We start from the raw sequence: 24,635 nt of genomic DNA on the forward strand, positions 1-24,635 counted from the left end.
ACAAAGACCAGTAATAGATTATGAGGAGACATACTCTCATGTCGTGGTTTCAACTACTTTTAGATTTCTCATAAGTCTGGCTATATATGACAGAAAATTAGACTTGCAGCAAGTTGATGTAGTGACTGCATATTTATATGGTCCACTGGATAATGAAAGTATTAGAGGGTATTGAGCTGAAAGTACAGCAAGTTCTCGAGAACAATATTGATAATCATCAAAGTATATGATTTGAATATCCTAGGAACCTCTAGATACAATTTTCCAAATAGTTGAATATCTCAAGAAAGAGTTTGAGATGAAAGATCTTGGAAAACAAAGTTTTGTTTGGGATTACAGCTTGAGTACATTAACAATGAAATCCTTGTGCATCAAATAGTATATATACAGAAAAAGGTACTCAAGAGATTTAATATGGACCAGTCTCACCCATTATCTAGTACATGGGCGTGAGATCACTTGTTTTGGACACTGATCCATTCAGTCCAAAGGTGGACGATAAAGAAGTCCATTCAGTCCTGAGATAGACGATGCAGAAGTCTTGTTTTAGACACTGATTTGATTGGTCCATAAGAAGGACGATGAAGAAGCCTTTGATTTTGGTTTATTTTATACTAACTAGCCCAAAGAGAGGTTATTTGGTTTTGTTGATTTGTTTTCAGACAGGTTATGTTTTACACATGGTGGTACACGCATATCACAACAACATCATCCAAGATTTCGTGTGTGTGTGTATCTGAGGTCGATGACTCAATATGTTCGATCAGATTGTGGCATGGTCGATGGTAAAGAAGAACCAACTATCATGTTCGAGGACGAAACATATTCTGCCCAAGATCTTCATCACCCACTGATTGCAGAAAATTGGAGAGGTCCAAGGGACCTTCAGTGATGTCCAAATCAGAGGGAGTAATGTGTGTTGTACTCTTTTTCCTTCACTATGGTTTTGTCCCAATTGGTTTTTTCTGGTAAGGTTTTAATGAGGCAACATTAAAGTACATTACAAACTCTAAATGGTTATGGCATTCAAGGGGGAGTGTTATGAACCAGATTGTGGATGACTTATAACCAAAAGATTATGATTTGTAATCTTTCCATTTATCTATGACGGTGTAATCTCCTAGGAACATCTAGATTATGAATAAGGATAAATTTTTTCATTATTTTTATAACAAAATAAGCATATTCACTCTCTAATGTTTTCTCTTCTGGTAGGTGGGGAGGGAAGATATACTTATTGGACCAAAAGTGTTTCAGCCCACTGATATTCGCTTTTGGGCCCAATAGTTAACGGGTTGTTTCGGTCCTTTCAAATCCGCCCTGCCGCTCGCTGTTAGACAATAACAAACCCTTTAATTGTCAAAAGTTCCAAACTTCAATTTAGGGTTTCCTCAAATCTTTCCCCTTTACCTCTTTCTCTCTCTCTCTCTTCCTCTCTCCCTTTGAAATCGAACAAGGATGGGGAAGAAGACAACAACGAAGGAGGCGAAGGCTGAAGAATCTCAGACCCAATCAGGAATCTTCACCACTCTCTTCTCCGGCGACGCTGCTGAAGCCGGAGAAAGCTCTGGCTTTTCGAGTCTCTTCTCCGATAACAACCCTTTCCGGCGAAAGAAGCCTGAGCCAGAACCTAATGTCGATAACGACGAAGAGGAGGAAGCAACAGTTTCCCCCGTGAAGGCGAAGAAATCCAAAAAGGTCAAAACTTTGGTTTCAGATTCCGACGCCGAGGGTGATGTTGAGGAAAGTGGGTTGGAGTCGAAGAGGAAGAAGAGGAAGAGAGACGAGATTGAGAGCGAGTACGAGACGAAGAAGTACGGAACCGTGGTGGAGTTGAAGGAGACGACGAAGAAGGTTGGTGAGAAGAGGAAGAAAGCTGATGAAGTGGCCGACACGATGGTTTCGAAGGAAGGGTTTGATGACGAGAGTAAGCTTCTTAGAACTGTCTTCGTTGGGAACTTGCCGTTGAAGGTTAAGAAGAAGCTCATCTTGAAGGAGTTTAGTAAGTTCGGTGAGGTTGAATCCCTGAGGATACGCTCTGTGCCTATTGTCGATGTGAGTTTCTTAACTTTTTTCTCTTAAAGGTTTGATTTTTTAGTGTGTGTGTGTGTTGGTGTTTGAAGTAGCTTGTTTTGATTTGGTTTAGTCGAAGAGGACGAGGAAAGGAGCTATCATGTTGAAGCAAATCAATGAGAAAGCCTCAAGGTCTGTGCTTTAAACCCTATTGAGTATATTGAAGTTTCTGTGAAAGAGAAGTTTTTAATGTTACTGTTTTTGAAAGTGCAGTGTTCATGCTTATGTTGTGTTTGAGACAGAGCAATCTGCTGAAGCTTCTTTGGCTCTTAACATGTCTCTGGTAATATAATAGTTTTAACATTTTTCTTTATGGTTTCAGTCTAAAGGAGTTATGTGTTGGTTCTCAGTAGTAGTATTGGGTATATTGTATTCAGATTGATGGGAACCATATCCGTGTTGATAGAGCTTGTCCTCCTCGTAAGAAGTTGAAAGGTGAAGGTCAGGATACTCTTTTGTATGATTCAAAGAGGACTGTCTTTATAGGCAATCTCCCTTTCGACGTGAAGGTTAGTAGTAGTAGAAACCTCAGGGCTCTCTTGTTCAACTGTGATTATCCAACATAGTTTCAGATTCTCAGTTTTGTTTGAACGCAGGATGAGGAGGTGTATCAATTGTTTACTGGTAAGAGCAATCTAGAGAACAATCTAGAAGCTGTTCGTGTTATTAGAGATCCTCACTTGAACATTGGAAAAGGAATAGCTTATGTCTTGTTTAAAACAAAGGTATGTTTAGTAAAAAAACTTTTGATTCTTCTAAGGTTTGGAACTGATAAGAGTCCTTTTATTCGTTTTAGGAAGCTGCAAATCTTGTAATCAGGAAAGGGTATTTGAAGCTTAGAGAAAGAGAGTTGCGTATCTCTCGAGCCAAGCCTGATGCAACACCATCAAAGAGGAAGGCCAATCCTTCTGAAGCTTACTCTCCAGCTGAGAAAAGACAACACAAGGACAAAGTGGTCACACCAACTGCCACCGGGAAGGCTAATCTTTCGTATCAAGGTGTACGAGCTTCCAAATCTGGCGATGATGATAAGAAGAAGCCTTATCAGAAAAGCCCTGCGCAGTCAAAGATGAGACCTAGAAGTAGCAGCAGTGAAGGCAACAAGGGTGCTGATAGTAAGAGTGCTGTGAAGCAGCGAAGTCAGAAGCGGCCTGCCGTTGCTGCAAGGAAAGCAAAAGCAAACGCGAAAGGCTCAAAAGAGAGCGGTGGTAAGAAATTTGCAGGGACTAAGCGTAAACAAGAAAGCAGAACTCCTGAAAGCTTCTCTAAGAAGAAGAAAACAAAACGGGTTTAGGCGGTTTTAGTTGGATTATAAAATGTGGTTGATGTGAACCTCTTTCTTCTCCTTTAGCTTTGATATACTTGTCGCCTTTGTATCGTTTTATGACAATATGATATAACTCAGTGTAATGTTGCAACAGTTATGGTTATACTTGAGAGATTTAAAAAACAGTTCTTTTGATGGTTTGCTTAACAGATTTATCATGTACAGAAAAGCTTACATCAACTGTTTTGACATATGTCTGACTCTGAACAAACCAAATAGGTCTTGGGCGCTTTTAGTTGGACTATAAAATGTTGATGATGTGAACCTCTTTCTTCTCCTTTAGTTCGAGTGTAATGTTGCAACAATTATGGTTATACACTTATACTTGAGTGTTTAAACGCTTACACTGTGCATCTTAGTTCTTATGTAGTTTTTTATCATTACAGTTTCACTGAAATATAACTTTGTTAAGGTTAAAAAGATTTACGGTTTCATGATTCATCATGTGTCTGAAGACTCTGAACAACAGTATAACAGCTTCAGAGACAAACGGGTTTTACATTTGGAATGTGGAACTCGTAAGAGAATTGTCTCGATGAATAATACCTCTTGAGAAACAGAATGCAGCTATTATGACAATGGCTAAAAATTATCATGTCCCGTGATTGGTTATGGGCTTTGGAAAACATTCAAATTTGAAAAACTAAATTAACGCCTAAACTTTTTTTGTTCCAAGAATTCAAATATGTAGTCAATGATGATATATTCTGATTGATTGTTAACGTTTCGTGTCTATCACTTAAATTTTATTACACGCTTTTTCTTTCCGGAATTCATACCGTCTTTTTGACTGCCATGAATCATTTCTAAAATATTAAAAAAGATTAAAACTAGAAATTAGAAATTTATATGTTAAAGGAGTAGAAAACAGAAACCGATACAGAAACAGAAATAAGATTAAAGACGCCGCTAGTGGTGGCAGCGGCCAACAATTACCCTATAAAAGAAGAAAATTCAGAGTTTTAAAAACGCCGCCAGTAGCAAGCTAATAATTGGGAGGAAGGAAACCGGAGTTGCCGCTGTTGCTGATATTTTCAGCGTTCTCCTTACTGACTTTTATTTGCCGCAGCGTCGAAATAAACAAAATGGATTTGTCTTGATTGTGATGTGCTCGCCCTAACCGTAGTGATAATTCAGAGCCGCAGCCGCCGCGTTGGTAAAACGAACATGTATATTATAGAAGAACACATTGGAACAAAAATATCATCTCTATTTTTGACTCTATTTTAGAGATCTCTATTATAGAGATGAGTTGGAGATGCTCTTAGGGCTCTCCAACCCCGCTCTATTTTTCCCTCTAAAATAGAGTTTAGAGTAAAAATGCTCCAATAGTACTCTATTTTCTCTTCTATAATAGTGTAAACCTATTTTTTACTCTATATATAGAGTAATTTTTTTATTTTTTGTTCATCATTCTATTTTTAGTCTAAAATAGAATATTATTGGAGCAACATCCAACTCTATTATAGAGTTACTATATTTTAGAGGAAAAATAGAGTAAACCATTGGAGATGGTGTTAGAAGAAGAACACAACTAAAGTAAAAATTTGTGCATAGACCATCCGATCTGATGGTTTTTTTTTGAGAAAGGGCTTACTCCGTTCGTTCTGATGTTAATTGAGAACTAAAACAAATCACTTCAAAAGCGTGTATATATATAATCCTTTTTTATGAACAAAAGAAAAACGTATATATATAATCTTGATCAAGTAGCTATTCAAGAAATCAGGATTAAAGTTGAACCAAATCGGGGAAAACAAACCGTTTTAAAGAAACTGATGATAAAATATAAATCCATATCAAACTATAAAACTTGTTTCATTTACGATCAAAAGTCAAAAATAAGCTTAAAACAGAAATCCAAATAAAACATCATATATGCACGCATATTTACATATATGTAATTGAGTTACCATCTGTTCTAGGTCATGCTTGACTCCTTGTACGCCACTGGCAGCTGATTTTTTCAACCAAAATCAATATCTACTTGTGGCATACAGGGAGCCAGGCATGAAGACAAGTATGTATGCATGTATATTTGAATACGAGAACTTTAAACATGAACGTTAGTCGTCGATCTTGGCTTGAATCGAATGATCAGAATCTTTGTTTATTATTGTTGGGAGAGAAAATGAACGTAGAGAGATATTGAAGACAAATGAGTTAGGTAGCACAAATGTATATATAGAAGAAAGTAAGAGCAGCGCTAATTATGCTATTGCCAAATTTTAAATAAATAAATTAAAAGCATAAGAACAAAGTTGGGTTTCCATTAACTCAATTTCCTTAAAGGCTTCTCTTTTCCCACAATATGTTATTTATTGAGAATTAAAGTTTGCAAATAATATTGTTTTAAAATCTAATTAGAAACAAAGTTAATTGATATGGTGAATCGTGATACTTATTTGTAACTAAGATATCATTATAAATTTTGCTTAACTCCAACATATATATTTCTATATTGTAAGATGAAATCGAATTATGGATTCTTCTTCCTAGAAAGATAATAAAGATTATACAGCGTGCGTACCTACTGAGTTACTTTAAGTTAATTGAATGTTTTATAGGAGAATTTCGTATTATAAAGGGATTTTTAGAAAATAAAGAATAAATGGGCCATATATCGATCAATCATCTCCACCACCACAACGGACCTACATCTTTCATTCCAATCCAAAACTTTGGCGTTGGACAATTCAGAATGGTATCCCATTAGATCTTGATTTGTTTTATTTTATTTTATTAGGGTATATGCGTTTCAGCAATGTGTTCGTCTTTAAAGGTTATGATTTTTGTGTGTATCAGAACTTTTCTTGGGAAATTGTAAAATTAAACGTGAAAAGCAAAAAGAAGACAAAACTGAGTTTTTTTTTTTTTTTTTTTTTTTTTTTTGAAACAAAACTGAGTTTACGTTTTGCTTTTAACCGTTTAACATTCGTATATGAAATCTGATAAATAATGATAACTAACACATAAATGCTACGTTAAAACAAGTAACATACAAATGCAAACACACGTGATTGAATCAAAATCTTAAATCTTTGCAAACTTTGAAATAGTATGAAAAATGATTTCTTGAGATCAGAGAGAACACAATTGTTTTAGACAACGTATACAGACTATGACATAATTTTGCTTTATGAATTATGACCAACAAAGGTTTAAGTTATTTCAAACAAAGCATTGCAGATGCTCTTGACATGTTGCCGTTACGTCAAAGATGATTATAACAAAAAAAAAAGAAAGACAACACCATAATATCGAGTAAGTAAAATTTCAAATAAAAATCATGTAGTTTCACGTTTTCAAAATTTTGGTTAGCAATGAAACAGTTTACTGAATGAACAAGGTTTAGACATTGAAAGAGAAATAATTTTTGTATGTTTTATATAATAGTATAACGAAAGAGAATTCAATTTCAAAAGCTTAGATTCGCTTCGTCTTTTGACCAAAAAAAGATTTCTCTGTCTTTTCGTATCTCATTGTGGGTTCTTTCGCTTTTTAACAATAAATACTTATTATGTTTTTTTTTTTTAAAAAGGTTTTCTTTCCCCAGGCCCGACCTAAAAAAAATTAAGTTGTCGCTTGAACATAAGGACTGAACCGGCCCATTAGAAACCAAACCAGGCCGAGAGTGGGCTTGCTTGACCGGCGACTTATTCAGTTGATCGCCGGCGAGTTAACAATGGCGTGTAGTATAGAGCTTGAAGAAGAGATGAAACAAAATGGAATCGAGAGTTAGCTAATCTATCTTTCTCTCTTCCCTTCTCATTCCCAATTCACGATTCGAAAAATAATCGATGGGTAGCAAACGCGGGAGATCGGTGATAGCCGCGACCTCCATCTTCCTCGCGATGTCATGCTTAAATTCCATCTCAACCACTCAGGTTACCAATCTCATTCTCGATCGATTCGATTCAGTGATTCAGATTAGATGGAATTCTATGCAATTAGATCTTTGATCTACGATACCTTGTGATTATCTTACAGGTTGGAACAAGCATGTTAGATTCGGACACGTTTTGTATCTCCGACCAATACATCATGCAGTCTTATTTCACGACACAGAGCTCCTTAAACGAGTCAGAGTTTCGACATCTTCATAAGGAATGTTCTGAGAACATTCCTTATGAAGATGTTCCTGCTGTAGCAACGCTACAACACAGAGACGTAACAGGTGAAGGTTCGCATCGTCATCTACTTACAACCATCAAGCTTCGTTCTTTTCACTTGCAGTCTCACCTTCACGAGCTTGTGATCGTTGAGCGGTTGCCTTTGGGTGTTTTTGCTGATCCTTTCGAGCTTCAGAGTCTTCAGCAACGCAGAGGTTAACATCATTTAGAAAAGCTGTTAGCTTTCAGTCTTTTGATCTTATGATTGAGTCTTTTCAATCTCTTGCAGCTTTCAGAGACGTATCTGTGTTTGGAGACACGGATCTCGAGCAGCCTTCGTTCAGATCAAACAGGTCTGTCGTTGAGATTCATGTCGAAATCAACGGAAACGGTGAAACAAGCGTTAAGCTTCCTTTACATGCTCGGTACCAGGTAAACTCTTGTCACAAAGTAAGACACTTTGTATATCTTGTTTTGATCATGATCGATAAGATTGTTTCTATGCTTATCTCTCCAGCCTATTGGGGAGAGTGGATACTCTAGAGTGGAGTTTGGAGAGCCAGACTTGTTCTTATGCTCTAGACATGTACCAAACCAGGAACATGAACAGAGGAGATGCTTGGTTTTGTCAGTAGGCAGATCAAAGACCCAAACCAGATCCGTTGTCTGGGAAATCCCTGCAGGAATCAGGAGTCATACAGAGTATGTTTCCGTTGTTACATTTGTCGCTGCGCTTTTATCCGCATTTTCAATCCTTGTTGCATCTCTATTGAGCTCAAAGGTTGAATCTTGTAAGAACACAAAAGAGCTATGATATAAGCGTTTTAGTCTTCTTTGTGATAGTCACGGGACTCGAGAGAGAAATAAAATATGACAAAACTTTTTGTGATTCCTCTCAATTCTCAATACCATTTTGGAAAAAACTAAACAGGTTCAAACCAATTTCTTGCATGACAGGACAAGAATAAGAATTAAGAAACAGACTTTCCACTCATCTCCATCAAATAGTTTGCACAACAACAAAACCATTATCTTGAGACGCACAGGAAACAGACTTTCCACTCATGTCCAACAAATTGTTTGCACACCAAAACAAATAAACACACACACGCTCCAATGGAGGACCCTCAAACCAAACCAATACAAAACCCAACTCTCTAAGTTTTTGTCTGTAAGTTACCTTATATACTAAGTAGTGCCACTCGTTGATGCTTCAACACATTTAAATTCTTGTTCTTGCTTTCCAAAATCAAGCTGCGAGTACGATGATCACGATCAGAAGTACAATGCCAAATATCACCAAGAGCAAGCATGTCTGCGTGCAAACAAGATCAAGACGTTAGAATGTAGTCCCAAAAAGCCACTCACTCACTGGTGTTCGAAAAGGTTCCGAGTGTTTATACCAGAGATGAGTTTGATCTTTGTGTTTTGGAGGCTTGAGCTAGCTGAGATTTTCCTTGGGCAGTTGCAGCTCGAGAGTTGTCAATGTGAGTACCAATATCATCTGCCAGTTAAAAGGAGAAAGTGAGCTCTATAACTGCATAACTGAGGGCATGTTGTTAAATAGATTAATTTACCTATCATGACTCCTTGGTCGTTAACTAGAACCGCAAGATCTTTGAATATTTCGTTAACCTCGCCAATTTGAGTATGGATCTCTTGTATTCCTTGCTCTCTTTCTTCGATCACAGCTTCGTTGAACGCAATCTCGTTGTCTAACAATACAAGTTCTTGCCTGCAACCATATCAAACAAGACGAAGATAAAGTTTGCATCACAAAACGAGTGGGAGATGGGGTATTATTACCAACCTTTTTGACTCCATAACTTGTGCCCGCTGTTCTGGGATCTTATCAGCTTCACTCGCTGTATAGCTATAGCAAAGACAAACATGAAACATGGTTCAATATAAAATATATTAACAAAGCCTTAAAACTTTTTATGCTTTAGATCATCACATTTCAAATCCTTATTGTTGAGAGGTAAACATAACACACAAAAATCACATACCTAGAGGGATGAGCAGAAGGAGGGACGAGAGGAGCATAAGCGGTTTCTCTTTCAGCAGCAGTCTGCTGAGCTTTCTGAAACTCTTTCAACACAGCTTGAAAGTCCTTTGCAAGCTTAGCATCTGCAATCTTCTTACTTGGCTACAACAAACAATCAACAACCATCATCATCATCATCAAACTCCAACAAAACCAAAAAAAAAAACAAAGACGAAGAAGAAAGATTGTGACTTTACATTGACACCGCTTCGATGATCAGTTTCACTAGCTTCTTTAAGCTTAGCAGATGTATCCTTCACAAGCTGTCCAATATGCAACCTTGTCTTATGCCTATAACGCAAATCGACCATTAGATTAGAGTCAATTCTGAGCAGATACCAAAAAAAAAAGAAAAAAGATTTCTCGATTTCAAACTTACAGCTTCTCACGGAGCTCGGGCGTGTCTTTGGGAGTACCGAGCGTGTTAACGAGCCGCTGAAACGTGGAGACTCCGGTATTGATCTGGAAGATACCGGAAGCGACGGCCTGCGTCGAATCTTGGCGACTACCACCACCACCACCATTGACCTTCCTCGATCTTCCTTTCCCAGCTTCTAAATCTTGAAAACTCATTCTTCTCTCTTTCGTTTGATATCTCCAACGATTGAAAGAATTGCTTTTTGAGAAGAGGGGGAAATGATGAATGAGGGGTCAAGGCGTGAATCGTGGAGACAGATAGACAGAACTTGGAAAGCGTTTTTTTTTTTTAATTTATAACTGATTACAGAGATGAAAGGCGAGATCAATGTTTTTTTTTCTTTCTGATCCTTTCATTTCTATTTAATTACTTACGTCTCCTTGTTTTATTGTTTAGTGTAGGTTTACATACTTTTGTCGTTTTAAGGTATAGAAAAATATCTAATAGTTTGTGTTTGATTTGGTTTGCATTAGGATTGGGAAATAAACCAACCTGAGCTGAACCAAATTCTGACCAAACCAAAATATATATCCAAGACCATTTGATTGATATTTTTAACAGCTTGAATAGTTTGGTTTTGTTCAGTTTAAAACCATGACCTGAACCAAATCCAATATATTTAGTAATTAGCTTAAATAATATATTCATGATAATATTATCCTTTGATATAAAACCCACATTTTTAGCATTGGTCATCAAAGCTGATGTCTGTTTTGTTTTATGTTTTGTAAATTGGTTTTAACTGAATTGCACCAAATCCAAGCTAAAACTAATTCTAATTAAACCGAATTCAACATAAATCAAACGGAATACAAATTAAACATAATCAAAATGTAATTAACCAAAATTGAACCAACCTCAAAATTAAACCAAAATGCCTTTTCCTCATTTAGATACCACTAAAATCAGTTTCAGTAAACGTTTAGTTCTACTTTAATTTGGTTGTTCTCCACCTATTTAAAGTTACGGAGAAGTCACAGTTTAACTATTTACAAATCGGGGGGGGGGGGGGGGGATTTTAATTCTTTTGTCAACGGGGGGAAATTTTAATTACATGAAGATATTCGATGATGAGGTTACTTTTAGTCGGAAACGACTTGGCCACGTCCGACGTGGTAGATAGTAATTGGTGGATAAAGTGATTATGCCACGTCTTTGTATAAAATATATGTTATTTATTTGATTAAATGGAATCGTTCCCGACAAATCGAAAGCTCCACGCACGACAACCTTCTCTCCCCCCCCTTTAAACGTATGAAGTCGCCGGCGAGAGAAGAATTTTCCGGACGGTCACACGTGCCATTTTCTCAGTATAAATAGAACTCACATTTTTGTTTCTCACACCAACATATTATTTTTCTTTCTTCAAATTCGTTCGTCGCTGGTAAAAGAGAAAATATTCCGTTACATCAGATCTCTAAGCGTCTCTCAGCAATGCCGGTGAGCTTTTCATATCCAGAGTTTCTTATTCGTCTCGAATTGGTATGGTTGGGATCGGCTGATGCGAAAAGATCTGTTGAAATTGGCCAAATCCAAGTCGAGAATCGTTAATTTTTGGAGTTACATTACTGAAAATGGGATTAGTATTGGGTTTCGATTAATATTGTAATGTATGGACCTTTCGAAATCAGATCCTATAATCATTAAAAATGTGATTAGTATTTTATGAAACTGTTTTAACCTTTGGAGTTAAATACTTGTAGAACAATCAAAGCAAAGGTGATTCATAATCAGACAATTTCGTTGACTTTAGCAATGATAGTCTTAACATTGTTCTGTTCTTTTTTTCTAAAAGAAAATTTCGTTGTTTCTATTTGCAGATGGTAACTGTAAAAGTTAGCAATGTTTCTCTAGCAGTAACGGAACGAGAACTCAAAGAATTTTTTTCTTTTTCCGGCGAGATTGTTCACCTCGAGATGCAAAGGTCGGTTCTTTTTACTTTGTACTACATTTCACTCGAAATTAAACTCTTATGTGTTCTTACAAAACATTGGGTTTGGTTTCTACAGTGAGAATGAAGGAGGTTCTAAGTTAGCATATGTTACATTCAAAGATTTACAAGGAGCTGAAACCGCACTTCTCCTCACTGTAAACTTCTCTTTTTCTCTTAACCCTTGTTCACTGACTATATTGGTAGCACTTTTGTTTCATGCATGACTCGTCTTTTTATAACGTGAAAGCTACGTAATCCAACAAAACTCCGATTTAAAATGATTTTTTTATATAAAATTGAGACCCCTAACTGAATCTTTTTAACATGCATTTGATGTTCAATAAAAAATATATTTGCACACGACCACCTTTTAAGTTCCAGACCGCTCTGTTTCGATGTTGATCTTGCTTGCAGGGAGCGACAATTGTTGATTCATCGGTCACGGTCACAATGTCACCAGATTACCAACTACCTCCTGATGCTTTAGCTTCCATTGTAAGCTCCTTAAAATTCCATTTCTTGAACAACAAAAACTCTCGTGTGACTTTCAATTTTTGTCTCCTTAGGAATCATCGAAAGAGAGCGACAAATCATCATCATCTCCTCCAAAGGAAGATGTATCAGTATTCAGAAAGGCTGAAGATGTCGTCCGCAATATGATTTCAAAAGGGTTTATTCTTGGGAAAGACGCAATAGCTAAAGCAAAAAGCCTCGATGAGAAGCATCAGCTAACATCAACAGCTTCAGCTAAAGTCACATCCTTCGACAAGAGAATCGGGTTCACTGAGAAAATCAACACCGGGACAACTGCTGTGAGCGGGAAAGTCAAAGAAGTTGATCAGAAGTTTCAAGTCACTGAGAAAACCAAATCAGCAATAGCTGCAGCCGAGCAAACAGTGAGCAATGCTGGCTCCTCCATAATGAAAAACCGGTATGTTTTGACTGGTACCACGTGGGTTGCTGGTGCGTTTGAAAAAGTGAGCAAAGCTGCAGAAGAAGTCGGACAAAAGGCGAAGGAGAAAGTTGGAAGGGCTCAAGAAGATGAAGAGAAGAGAAAAGAGGTTGATGAAGTAGCTAGTGTTCATTTGTCTGAATCACCAAAGGCTTTAGACCAACCAGAACAGGATTCAAAACTCTCTGAATCACCAAAGGATTTAGACCAACCAGAACACGATTCAAAACTCTCTGAATCGCAGCCGCAACAGCTGCAACCGCATAAACAGGAGGAGTCTACTCCAAATGTTGCTTCGGGACAGCCTTGAAAATACATAAAAGAATATTTCTTCCAACTTTTTTGAAACATACCGGACATGGCTTATATGTTCCAATAACACTGAATTTAAATTTTGTTGCTGCTGCTGGTGTTGCTGCTTACCTTTCTTTATTCTTGTTTCTCTTCACTTCCAAAAAAGGTGAGTCTCCTGAAAGTTGAACTTCTTTTCTTTTTGTTGCCAAGGGTATTGAAAAAACGTTATTGTTTAAAATATCCATAAAATAGTGGCTTGAAATTGCCCAAACCTTATGTTTCTTTGTCAACAACTTATAATTTTTTTCTTCTATATTTTTATCTTAAATAGAGCGTCTCCAACCCATTTATATTTTTTACTCTATATATTCTTTTAAAATAGAATAACTTTATTATAGAGTTGGATTTGTTCCAATATATGTTTCTATAACAAAGTTTTACAAGAGTGAGGAAGCTCTGGTGTCTCTACGGTATGAAGAGCTTTTGGCTTTTGTGAATTTTGCTCCAGCCTTTGCCATAAGGATGAGAAGTGTCCTCTGGATCCTAAGAACATAAAGACGAGCTCGGAGAAGAGTAGGGAGCTGCAAGATGGAAAAGGGGGATGGCACGAGGTAGGCAAACATGATGAAAGAGCCCGGAGTTATAAGGGAGTGGTTATCAATGGAAATAGCAATCAACCAAACAGAGAGAGGGAGAGTCGAGCTTATTCTGGGAAGGGGAAGGGCAAAGTGACTGAAGATTATGATCATAAATGAGTGAAGACAGCGGAGAGGGTCATATGAGAACCTCTTCATACCATGGGAATTCTCGTGGTGATGCAGGAGGTTCGCAAAGGAGATCATCAAGAAGAGAGGAAACAGCTGTTGCGACACAGGAGGTGCGTCTTCAAGCATCTCCACGTCGTGTGGAAGGGCAAAATGGGCAGGAGGAGATACGGGAAGAAACACGGGAGGAAGGGGAGATAAAGAGGGCGGAAGAGGAAGCTTTGGCTCCTGTTTCCAAGGAATTTCAAGCTGCACTTGCGGAGACTCAGGCGGCCGGTATGGAGGTGATCTTTGATCCTGTTGATGGAGAGGAGGGCTTACAAAAAATTCAAAGCCTTGTCGTGAGTGATAGAGCTCCTGAAGGAGAAGAGGAGGATGGGATGGAAATGGATGAGTTTCAAGCAGCATTGCTAGAACATGGTTTAGATGCGCAGGCGATAGATGCTCTTCCGGCAGTATCTGAGGAGGAAATAGAGGAGATGATTGCGGGCTACGAAGAGGATGATCAAACTCAGGAGGCAGGGGAACATGCTAATGGCGCAGAAGGAAAAAACAAGGAAGCAACGAAGCATGCACAGAAACAGGGGACTCGTAAAAGCTTGTTTAAGTCATCAATCAATGTAGCAGGAAGCACAAAGATGAGGAATGCAGCAGTGCTTGTCTCCCCTCGTAAACGTGCTGCAGTTAGGACGGGGACTCGCAAAGGGGATGCAAACAAGCAATTGGAGAGCAAGGGATCGTCAAGCCTGAACTCTGGAAATTTGAAGAATGAATTTATGGATCAAGTCTTACTAGTTTCTAGCAAGCAGGGTTTGGGGTGTTTACTTTTCAAGGTTTTTTTATTGTTGTTTTGGTGTTGGGTAAGATCTCTATGCAAGATCATGCATTGAAATACAATTTGCTATTTGGATTATTGGTGTTGGGTTTGTTTTGATCAGATAAGCATAATTATTGCATCTAGATGTTTGGGTTCTCTACGTATTTCGTGGGCAGAGGGTTTGGCTTCGATGTTAATGGGGTTGTTCTCTACTCGACTGCAGGTGCAATCTCGATGGCTACTACACTGCAGAAACATGGGTCGGGTTATGTGGTTTGAGGTTTCATTTGGTTTCGGGAAGAGTGCATCTTGGGTCACAATACTGATACTCTTGCTCTTAAACGGCAGAATCAGAGTTAGGCAATTCACGGTTAATAAGTTGGCTACTTGTTGGGTTATGTGGGTAATAGTAATCAATAATGTCGTTTTGGTCTTATTGTTTATTATTAATTGGGATCATGATGATGTTTTAGTAATACTTTATCAGTATTGGTCCTCAATGGTTTTGTTTTGTGTTTGGTATTGGTTTTATATGGATCGGGAATTACCTTACATTTTCGTCATACTAGTTCTTTTTGACTCTACGGCCACTGGTGCTTGTGTTCTATGCGTTGTTCTTACAGGAAGTGTGGATATTCGAAAGATTCAGGAGTTCCAAGAGACGTTTGGATATTAGGAAATTGTTGTTGGCTAGTGACTACTTTAATATTTCATTTTTTCATGGGATATACAAGGGTTTTTATTGGAGTTTTAAAGGAAAATTATTATGGGTTAGGGTCAGGGTAATGTTAATAAGCTTGAAGATATTAACGTGGAGAAGAGGATTTTTACTTTGGGAGATGGATAATACAGGGTATCATTACACCCAATTTCGACAGCTCAAGTGAGCTTTTTATATATTTTTTAAATGAGAGCACTAAGTTGGAATTGCCGAGGGATGAGAAGTAAGTGAACGATAAGTTATTTAACGGAGATATGGCATAAACATAAGCCGGATTTTTTATTTTTATCGGAAACAAAGCAAGAATTTGAGTTTGTCCAGAAATTTCAAGGTCATTTCGGATTCGATAATTTGGTCACATTGGATCCGGTGAAGGGGTGGATTAGCGCTTTATTACAATAATGAGTATCAGATTAATGTGTTATATTCAAGTAATCGAATGATAGATGTGGAAGCAGTGGCTCTTGGGAAAACGGTATATATGACGTTTGTGTATGGAGACCCAGTTCAAGAATTACGAGAACAAGTGTGAGAATGTTTAACTAGATATGGAATTTCGCGATCAGAGCCTTGGTTTCTTATTGGTGATTTAAATGAGATCACCGGAAATCATGAAAAAGAAGGTGGAGGGTTGCGAAGTGCGAATTCATTTGTTCCTTTTAATAATATGATAAGGAATTGTGGTCTACTGGAGTTCCCGGTCAAACGAAATAAGTTGTCATGGCAAGGGCAAAGGGGCAGTAATTGTTAGATGTCGTTTAGATCGTGCACTAGCGAATGAGGAGTGACATACATTATTCCCCTGTTCTTATACAGAATATTTAGGGATGGTGGAATCAGATCATCGCCCAGTGGTGGCTTATTTAGAAGATAAAGTTTTTAAGAGGAAAGGCCAGTTTAGATTCGATAAGAGATGGGTTGGACAAGAAGGACTTATGGAATCAATCACAATGGGATGGTCCGATAATAATGAAGGAACAAGACCTGGTATAGTGGAACATATTAGTAATTGCCGCCGTGAGATAGCCAAATGGAGGAAAAATAATCCACCTTATGGGAAGGAAAAGATATCGGACTTGGAGAAAGCGCTTGAAAAGGTACAAACAGATGATACTAGATCTCAGGAGGATATTATGGAGATGTCTAGGAAGCTGCAAGAGGCATACAAGGATGAGGAGGAGTATTGGCATCAGAAAAACAGAAATATGTGGTATTCATCTGGAGATCTTAATACAAAATTCTATCACGCTTTAACTAAGCAACGAAGGATCCGTAATAGGATAGTAGGGCTACATGATGGTGAGGGAAATTGGATTACAGAGGACAATGGAATAGAGAGAGTGGCGGTTGAATATTTTGAGGATTTATTTACTACCACCTCTCCAACGGAGTTTGATGAGTTTCTCTCAGATGTAACACCGGGTATAACTCCACAGATAAATCAACGATTACTGCGGATAGCGACAGAGGATGAAGTCAGAGAGGCTCTGCTTATGATGCATCCAGAGAAGGCACCAGGGCCGGATGGCATGACAGCTCTCTTTTTTCAACATTCATGGCATATTATTAAGAGCGATTTGGTGGAGATGGTGAATGATTTTTTGGTGTATGGTGAAATGGATACAAGGTTAAATATTACTAATTTTTGTATGATTCCAAAGACAGAAAGACCTACAAGGATGACAGAATTGCGACCTATCAGTTTATGTAATGTAGGGTATAAAATTATTTCGAAGGTTTTGTGTCAACGGTTGAAGTTATTGCTACCTTCCCTTGTCTCAGAAACGCAATCGGCATTTGTGGCAGGGAGGTTGATCTCTGATAATATCCTTATAGCACATGAAATGTTTCATGGATTATAGACTAATGAGGCGTGTAAAGGAAAGTATATGGCAGTCAAAACAGATATGATTAAGGCCTACGATCGGGTCGAATGGAAATTTATTAAGGCATTATTACAAAAAATGGGGTTCCATAATCATTGGATTAAACTAATGGTGGAATGTATATCATATCGGGTTCTTTAAATGGCCAACCTCGAGGACTTATTATAACACAGAGGGGCTTACGTCAAGGAGATCCTTTATCTCCCTATTTATTTATTCTGTGTACCGAGGCTCTGATAACGAATATTAAGAAGGCAGAGAGGGAGAAACAATTAACAGGAATAAAGATGGCTAGAGCATGCCCTTCAATATCGCATCTGCTTTTTGCGGTTGATAGTCTCTTCTTTTGTAAAACTCAAAAGGAAGAGTGTCATACCATTATGAGGATTTTAAAGGAATACGAGAAAGCTTTAGGTCAACTAATAAACTTTGATAAGTCTTCAATTCAATTTGGACACAAAATCGAAGAATCTGTCAGACATGAGCTAAGAGATATTTTGGGCATACAAAATCTGGGAGGAATGAGAACTTATCTAGGATTGCCGGAGAGTCTCGGGGGTTCTAAGATACAAGTTTTTGTCTTCGTACAGGATCGGCTAAATAATAGGATCAATGGCTGGACTTTTAAGTTCTTTACGAAAGGAGGAAAAGAGGTGATCGGCAAATCAGTGATTACGGCTTTGCCAAATCATGTGATGTCTTGCTATCGTTTACCCAAGGCTACTGCAAAAAAGCTGACGAGTGCGGTAGCACAGTTTTGGTGGAGCCCTGGCGGTAGTACAAGAAGAATGCATTGGAAATCATGGGACAAAGTATGTGTCATTAAGGAAGATGGAGGTTTAGGATTTAAAGATATCACTGATTTCAACACAGCGATGCTTGGTAAACAATTATGGCGGCTGATAGAAAAGCCAAATACTTTATTTTCTCGAGTTTTTAAAGGTCGGTATTACATGAATGCATCACCCCTGGAACCGATTCGTTCATATTCTCCGTCATATGGTTGGCAGAGTATTGTTTCTGCTAGATCTCTGGTAAGCAAAGAACTAATCAAAAGGGTGGGAACAAGATCTTCTATATCCATATGGAATGATCCTTGGCTCCAACCACTCGCCCGAGACCAGCCAATAAAAATCAACACAATCTTTACCCAGACCTTACAGTGGATTCACTTATTGATCCTCATTTGCGACGATGGAATTCGCCGGCGATCCAGGCTTTGGTGGACCCACAAGATGTGAAATTAATAGAAAGTATACCATTAAGTAGAACTCGGATGACAGACAAAGATGGATGACATTTCACAAATAATGGAAAATACACGGTTAAATCTGGATATCAGGTTGAAAGGATATATCCAAATAAGGAAAAACCACCAGTAGTGTTTGGACCCACGGTTAGGACTGTTCAATATGGCAAAACCGAACCGTACCGAACCGAACCAAATCGAAATAGATAATATGGTTTGGATTTGGTATATACCATACAAACCGAATGGATATGATTTTAAAAAAACCGTAGGATTTGGATATGGTTCGGTATATAACCGATAAAACCGAATAAAACCGATCAAAAAATAGAAACATGTAAATATGTATATATATTTTATAACAACGTATGAAAATCATAAGTTAATTTTTTTGCTAATAACTATTACCATATTTTTTACAGTAATAAAATAGTCATGATTTGTAAAACACTTGAACTATAATTAAATAACAATTCATCGCAAACATGCTTCTTATTTTCTTAGTATTCTTTTGATCTTTTTGCTTTAATTTAGCATTGACTAAATTGAAATAAAGATTATAAATTTGATGATAACAATTAGTGGAAATTCTTCACAATTTTTTTTAATCTATAAACGAATAGAGTTTCGTGTTTAATAGAAGAAACATGACTTTGATGAACGCTAAATATGAAAGAATATAATAACTTATTTTTTGTGCTTCTTGCTTCTGTTTTGTTTTTTGTTTTTTTTGTTTTTATTATCAAAATTTTGAGCTTTGATTTTAATTATAGATTTGATTATTTTATTAGATGATAGAAACATTTTTTATTTTTGTTCTTTTATTTAAACTTATAATATTTTTTAATAAATGAATGTGTTGACAACAAGACTCTAAAATTCATATAATATGATCCCAAAATAAAAAATTATGTTTTTTGGTATAAAACCGAATAAACCAAAAACCGACGGTATATAAACCGAACCGAACCGAAGTAAATATGGATTTAGAATGGTAGTTATATTTTACTAACCGAAATACCGAAATACCGAAATACCGAAAAAACCGAACCGAAACCAAACCGATATCCGGATTGAACACCCCTACCACGGTGGATATTTTGAAGGCATATTGCTGGAAAATACGGTGCCCACCAAAGATTAAGCATTTTCTATGGCAATTGGTGACAGAGTGTATAGCAGTCAAGAAAAATCTGCATAACCGAGGGATACCTTGTGATATCGTTTGTGCAAGATGTGGTGCTGAGGAGGAATCGATCAACCATGCTTTTTTTTGAATGCCCTCCTGCACTTCAGACATGGGCTCTTTCAAAGATTCCAACAAATCTGGCTATGTTTCCAACAAGTTATCTCTTTGTGAACATGAATCATCTTTTTTGGAGAGTTGTTCTACAGATGGAGGATCATCAGTTTGCATGGATACTATGGTATATATGGAAGGGAAGAAATAATAAAGTCTTTAGTAATCTGGATGTGGATCCATTGGACACCCTTAAACTGGCTGAAATGGAATCAAAACTCTAGGCTGAGGCACAAATATTGATTGATAACAAGAGGACCCCACATGTAGAGGCAATGATTCTTCCGTCAATTCCAGGAAGATGGTGTTTCACGGATGGTTCCTGGAAAGAGAATGATATTTTTTCAGGACAAGGATGGTATAGTACTCTAGAAGGATTTGCGGGTTTGATGGGTGCAAGGAATGTCCGAGCGTCCCTTTCTCCTCTTCATGCAGAAATGGAAGCCTTGTTATGGGCAATGGAATGTATGAAAAACTTAAGACAATTTCAGGTTACGTTTGCAACAGATTATTCTCAATTGGTGAAGATGGTTTCAGCACCAGAAGAATGGCGAGTATTTGCAAGTTATTTGGAGGATATAAACAGCATGAGAGAGAGTTTTTCCCGAACAGAGATTATCTATGTACCAAGAACCAGTGCCGGCCCTGGCAAGAAGCCAAGGAAGCATCAGCTTCTGGCCTTTAAATTTATAAAACTATTTCAGGCCAATTTTACAATTAAAGATACACCAGCTCGACTGGTAAGTTTATTCTTCGTTTGATTCTCAGGCGACAAGTTCGACAGTCGTGGCCTACATTTTCTACTTTTTAAATAAAGTAATTTTTAGTGGCCCAAAATACAATTTTTGCTTCCAGCCCACTGAAACTCCGGGCCGCTACTGCCAAAAACGCATAACAAGAAGGCGAATAGCTTAGCCCGCAGTGCTAGGAAGGAAACGTCTTTTGTTGTTCACATGGATCAAGATCTCCCAGTTTTGTTTACAGAGTCAATATGAATCTGTAAAGTTGATGACAAAAAAAAAAAAAAAATAAAGAAAATATAAAAAATGTTATTTTTATTCTAAAAATAGAAACAAAATGTAAAACTTCTATATATTTCACTCTATAATAGAGAAACTCTATTATAACAGCATACATCGGAACAAATCCACTTTTATATTGGAGTTTTTTTACTTTAGAAGAAAATATAAACAAGAAAATAAAGGTGGGTTAGATTAGATAAATATGTTACAACATAAAGAGGATAATATTCAATGGCGGACTCTTCTAAATTTTTGGTTATTGTATTAGTTGTTCTATTAACATGTACGTGGGGGAAGCCATTTGAGGAATATATTAGTTTCATAACATCTGAAATCTGAATGCATGTGGTAGGCATATAGGATAAGTGGGATGACACCAAGTCGGCTTACCCCTTCGTTGATGTTAGTTCTTCTTCTTTAAGTGAAATGATAATTGACTTCGAGGAGAAACATTCCTTAAGATTTTTTGTCCATTTTTGATACAATTCTAACATCTTGATAAGAAGATATCTATGATGAATCTACAACACAATAATATTTCTTATCCAACAAAAGACCTTGCTTCATATATACGGGATTTGGAGAGAGTTTGTATTTGAAGTTGTAAGAACCTTACAAGTTGAATCTTTTGGTGGTGAATCTTCTACTGACAGTATAAGCATCCTTCCAATAATGACGGTCCCAAATGGCTTTGTTAATAACGGGAGGATATTCCATTCTTTTTTCTAGTACAATGAGATATTTCCCCTTTTTCATACTCTCCAATAAAAAGAAACATATTTTGGTTAAACACAATAATGGTTTTGTTGAAAAATGATGCAATATTTTTTTTATAAAACAAAACCTTCAGAGAAGAGAGTCACCCCATCGGAGACTTTCCTCCCTTCTGTCTCAGCTTGAAACTTTCTTTTTTGACTAGGAAAATTTTCCAGTGGCTAATTTTTCTGCAGAAATTAATTAAAACTTATTATCCAGAATTTTGTTGGTTTTTACTGAATCCTTTTATTTTATCTTTGTGTATATATTTCCAATTTCACATATCTTGTGAAAAGAAATAAACTTCACATGTCTTATGAAGACAATACATATAGTCGTTATTTGTTACTTGATGTAGCTGTAAAAATCAACTCAAAACATATAGTAATTAATTATAAATATGAAAGAGATATAGTGAATCTAGAACTCATAATAAGATTATAATAAAACTTATAAATATAATAGATGTTATTCACTAGTAAAAACCCATTGTAAAAATATAATATATTTATTAAATATAGGCTTTTATTTTCTTGGAAATATATTAAAATTTAATCAGTGATCAGTAATACTCCATAAGTCCATATGTAGGTTATAAATTTTAACCCATGGTAAAAGATCAATTTTCCATATGTCTAGTGGTCTGATTAACCATACTTCTTTTATAAGAAGTTAATCAAATATGTTATGGTAAATAATGTCGTATTCATTGTACCATCATACTCAGAAATCATATATAACTAAAGAAAAAATTGCTATCGTTCGCAAAAGAATTGAATATAGTAACCAAAGTATAAAGATGAACTCAACCAAAGCAACCTTCTTCTTGGTCTTGTTCCTTGTAGCTGCCGTCTGTGAGTCCTAATTTAAATATTTGATTTTTCATTACGCTTATATCAATATGAATCTACACGAAGACCCACACAAATATTTGTGTAGATTATATATTTGATGACATAACATATTGGCGATTTTCATGTATCTAAATGGGGGTTCATATATAGATTAGCGGGTAAGTTTTATATGTTGTTTCAAGTAAATGTTATTTTACATTTAGTTGGAATAATATGAGGTTTTAGACTAAAATTTGTTTATTAATTTCATCAAACGAATTATATTATGTAGGAGGGATCAATTTCAGTTACTTTGGTGTGGCATCTATTTCTGTAAAAAGGAACCAAAATAAAACCAGTCATCTAATCTGGATCCAATTGTTTGCGGTTTTAATAATAGATCAGAATCAAATATATTAATCTGGATTCGATGTTGTACTATACATAATATAAAAGGTGGGGGAGGGGGAGGGGGAGGGGGAGGGGGGTTTCATGTCATTGTTTATGTTTAATCCGAATTAAACACCTATTTATTTGAATTTTTATTTTGGGATAATCTATATAAGGTATAACTATGACAGAAAGCAAGTGTCAAGGAAACATAGATTGCAGAGAAGAACCTCATAAACAACCGTGTCCGGTGCCTCTCGCATGTCTATTTGGTAGCTGTATTTGTCCCTGGAAAAGTCACTCGACATTCTCACCTTGTCAAATCAAATGTGCGCATTCTGGAAAAAAAGTTGTAGATCTCTATGATTCCGATCATTGTGTTTGTGGTGACAAATAAGATAAAAATGTGACAACAATATAACTTGCAAATGTTGAATAAAAAATAATTATTATTGTTCCATTTTTTAGATCACCTGAAATTAATTACTCAAGCCTTTTGTTCCTTTGTCGTCATCTTATCGAGTAGATCAGGGAGGGTCAACGATCTATTTCTCTATGAAAACTATCATATATCATCTGATCCACACTAAACTATGATTTTGTCCTAGATCCCAAGAATTGAAAGTTGTAAACTTATGGTTTTAATCAGTTTACTCTTAACCAACGATTTTGTCATATATCATCATAATCGATAGGTAGAAACTTAATTTTCCATAAACAATGGTTTTGATCGGTTTACTCTTAACCAACCATTGAAACCAATTTAACCAAATATTTTAAACCAACTTAACCAAACAAAAACCCAATTTCGTAAAAGAAAATGATCATCTTCTTCATAGACCTTTCTTCTCCTTCGCCAACGCCATGGCAGGAAATCTGATCTTCTCACATGATTTTAAACCAAACGTTGTGGACATCAAACTCATTCTCCTCAAGTTGACTTGACACATCTCTGTATCAATTTACTGGTGAGAGCGAAAGCAGTAGAAGGCAGAGACTTGCAGTTTCGGCATCCATGATTACGCAGCAGATGATTGAGCAAGGAGTGCTAGATTGCTTACTTGAAGAAGGTATTGTTGTATAACATCAAAGTAGCTTTTGTCTTTACGGTTTCGTTTTAACCTTGATGATTCTGTTCTTGCAGGAGAAACTGACGATGCACTAATGGGGATTCTCAGAGTTAGTAACCTTTTGAGCTCACCTTAAGTCTTGTGGAATCATCAATTAGAGTTCACAAGATAACAGAGTCAAATAACTTTGTTATAGCCGCAAACGATGATTTATTTGATTTTTTCAGCAACAAGGAGGTGATAGAACTGGTGTATGCCTTCATTTCTAGTAGTCCTTGTGGTGAACTGGTGATCCAGCAAAGTTTCTACTTGAATGTCTTGTAGCTAAAGCTGCTGCCTATGTTGGCAAGCTTCTTGTTTTGAATGTGTTATTGCTCAGTTATAAAATCTGCAGTTTCCATTAAAACGAAATTGATTGTAGGCTTCATGTTAAAAGAATTGTGAATGCTCCGGCTGGTAGGTACAGATCAACGCACCTCAGGCTTCTACGTTCGTGTGTGACTTGCGATGATTAATGATGATGGTGACAAATCTCTTGCTTGGTTTGGTTTGAGATGGCTGTTGAAGAAGATTAAATAAATTATATATAAAAATTAGGTTTTTGTTTGGTTTAGATGATTTTAAAATGTTTGGTTAAGAGTAAACCGATTAAAACCATTGTCTATGGAGAA

General features: G+C 36.7%; 5 protein-coding genes across 5 annotated transcripts; 4 read left to right on the forward strand and 1 right to left on the reverse strand.

Moving 5' to 3' along the window:
* The first annotated feature begins 1,347 nt into the window (after positions 1–1,347).
* LOC106410422 (RNA-binding protein 34-like) lies at positions 1,348–3,535 on the forward strand. The gene is made up of 6 exons (XM_013850913.3): positions 1,348–2,055; positions 2,147–2,205; positions 2,287–2,356; positions 2,451–2,582; positions 2,670–2,798; positions 2,870–3,535. The coding sequence occupies exons 1-6, from the start codon at positions 1,459–1,461 to the stop codon at positions 3,365–3,367; spliced, it is 1,485 nt and encodes a 494-aa protein (XP_013706367.1). The 5' UTR covers positions 1,348–1,458; the 3' UTR covers positions 3,368–3,535.
* Positions 3,536–7,025: 3,490 nt separating this feature from the next.
* BNAC07G19550D lies at positions 7,026–8,404 on the forward strand. The gene is made up of 4 exons (XM_013850914.3): positions 7,026–7,287; positions 7,391–7,727; positions 7,802–7,944; positions 8,030–8,404. The coding sequence occupies exons 1-4, from the start codon at positions 7,201–7,203 to the stop codon at positions 8,324–8,326; spliced, it is 864 nt and encodes a 287-aa protein (XP_013706368.1). The 5' UTR covers positions 7,026–7,200; the 3' UTR covers positions 8,327–8,404.
* Positions 8,405–8,483: 79 nt separating this feature from the next.
* Positions 8,484–10,328, reverse strand: LOC106410425 (syntaxin-22). The gene is made up of 7 exons (XM_013850915.3): positions 9,939–10,328; positions 9,757–9,850; positions 9,522–9,661; positions 9,323–9,385; positions 9,090–9,247; positions 8,916–9,016; positions 8,484–8,827 (listed from the first exon to the last, which is right to left on the reverse strand). The coding sequence occupies exons 1-7, from the start codon at positions 10,130–10,132 to the stop codon at positions 8,762–8,764; spliced, it is 816 nt and encodes a 271-aa protein (XP_013706369.1). The 5' UTR covers positions 10,133–10,328; the 3' UTR covers positions 8,484–8,761.
* A 675-nt stretch (positions 10,329–11,003) lies between these two features.
* On the forward strand, positions 11,004–13,267 carry LOC106409308 (binding partner of ACD11 1). Its single transcript, XM_013849964.3, has 5 exons — positions 11,004–11,417; positions 11,798–11,901; positions 11,987–12,065; positions 12,325–12,405; positions 12,477–13,267. The coding sequence occupies exons 1-5, from the start codon at positions 11,412–11,414 to the stop codon at positions 13,170–13,172; spliced, it is 966 nt and encodes a 321-aa protein (XP_013705418.1). The 5' UTR covers positions 11,004–11,411; the 3' UTR covers positions 13,173–13,267.
* Positions 13,268–22,333: 9,066 nt separating this feature from the next.
* Positions 22,334–23,354, forward strand: LOC111205487 (putative defensin-like protein 303). The gene is made up of 2 exons (XM_022701390.2): positions 22,334–22,525; positions 23,071–23,354. Exons 1-2 carry the CDS (start codon positions 22,369–22,371, stop codon positions 23,289–23,291), a joined length of 378 nt encoding a protein of 125 aa, XP_022557111.2. The 5' UTR covers positions 22,334–22,368; the 3' UTR covers positions 23,292–23,354.
* Positions 23,355–24,635: the final 1,281 nt, after the last annotated feature.

The sequence above is a fragment of the Brassica napus genome, chromosome C7 (assembly GCF_020379485.1).
Source record: "Brassica napus cultivar Da-Ae chromosome C7, Da-Ae, whole genome shotgun sequence".
In the NCBI taxonomy this organism is placed as follows: Eukaryota; Viridiplantae; Streptophyta; class Magnoliopsida; order Brassicales; family Brassicaceae; genus Brassica; species Brassica napus.

Coding starts and splice junctions, on each gene's coding strand:
- LOC106410425 (XM_013850915.3), bottom strand. CDS start 10,132: ATGAGTTTTCAAGATTTAGAAGCTGGGAAAGGAAGATCGAGGAAGGTC. Junction 9,662..9,756: donor ATCATCGAAGCGGTGTCAAT/GTAAAGTCACAA, acceptor TGTTTGTTGTAG/CCAAGTAAGAAGATTGCAGA. Junction 9,386..9,521: donor CCTTCTGCTCATCCCTCTAG/GTATGTGATTTT, acceptor TCTTTGCTATAG/CTATACAGCGAGTGAAGCTG.
- LOC106410422 (XM_013850913.3), top strand. CDS start 1,459: ATGGGGAAGAAGACAACAACGAAGGAGGCGAAGGCTGAAGAATCTCAG. Junction 2,206..2,286: donor ATCAATGAGAAAGCCTCAAG/GTCTGTGCTTTA, acceptor TTGAAAGTGCAG/TGTTCATGCTTATGTTGTGT. Junction 2,583..2,669: donor ATCTCCCTTTCGACGTGAAG/GTTAGTAGTAGT, acceptor GTTTGAACGCAG/GATGAGGAGGTGTATCAATT.
- LOC111205487 (XM_022701390.2), top strand. CDS start 22,369: ATGTCGTATTCATTGTACCATCATACTCAGAAATCATATATAACTAAA. Junction 22,526..23,070: donor GTTCCTTGTAGCTGCCGTCT/GTGAGTCCTAAT, acceptor AATCTATATAAG/GTATAACTATGACAGAAAGC.
- LOC106409308 (XM_013849964.3), top strand. Junction 11,902..11,986: donor GTTCACCTCGAGATGCAAAG/GTCGGTTCTTTT, acceptor TGGTTTCTACAG/TGAGAATGAAGGAGGTTCTA. Junction 12,066..12,324: donor AAACCGCACTTCTCCTCACT/GTAAACTTCTCT, acceptor TCTTGCTTGCAG/GGAGCGACAATTGTTGATTC.
- BNAC07G19550D (XM_013850914.3), top strand. CDS start 7,201: ATGGGTAGCAAACGCGGGAGATCGGTGATAGCCGCGACCTCCATCTTC. Junction 7,288..7,390: donor ATTCCATCTCAACCACTCAG/GTTACCAATCTC, acceptor ATTATCTTACAG/GTTGGAACAAGCATGTTAGA. Junction 7,728..7,801: donor GAGTCTTCAGCAACGCAGAG/GTTAACATCATT, acceptor AATCTCTTGCAG/CTTTCAGAGACGTATCTGTG.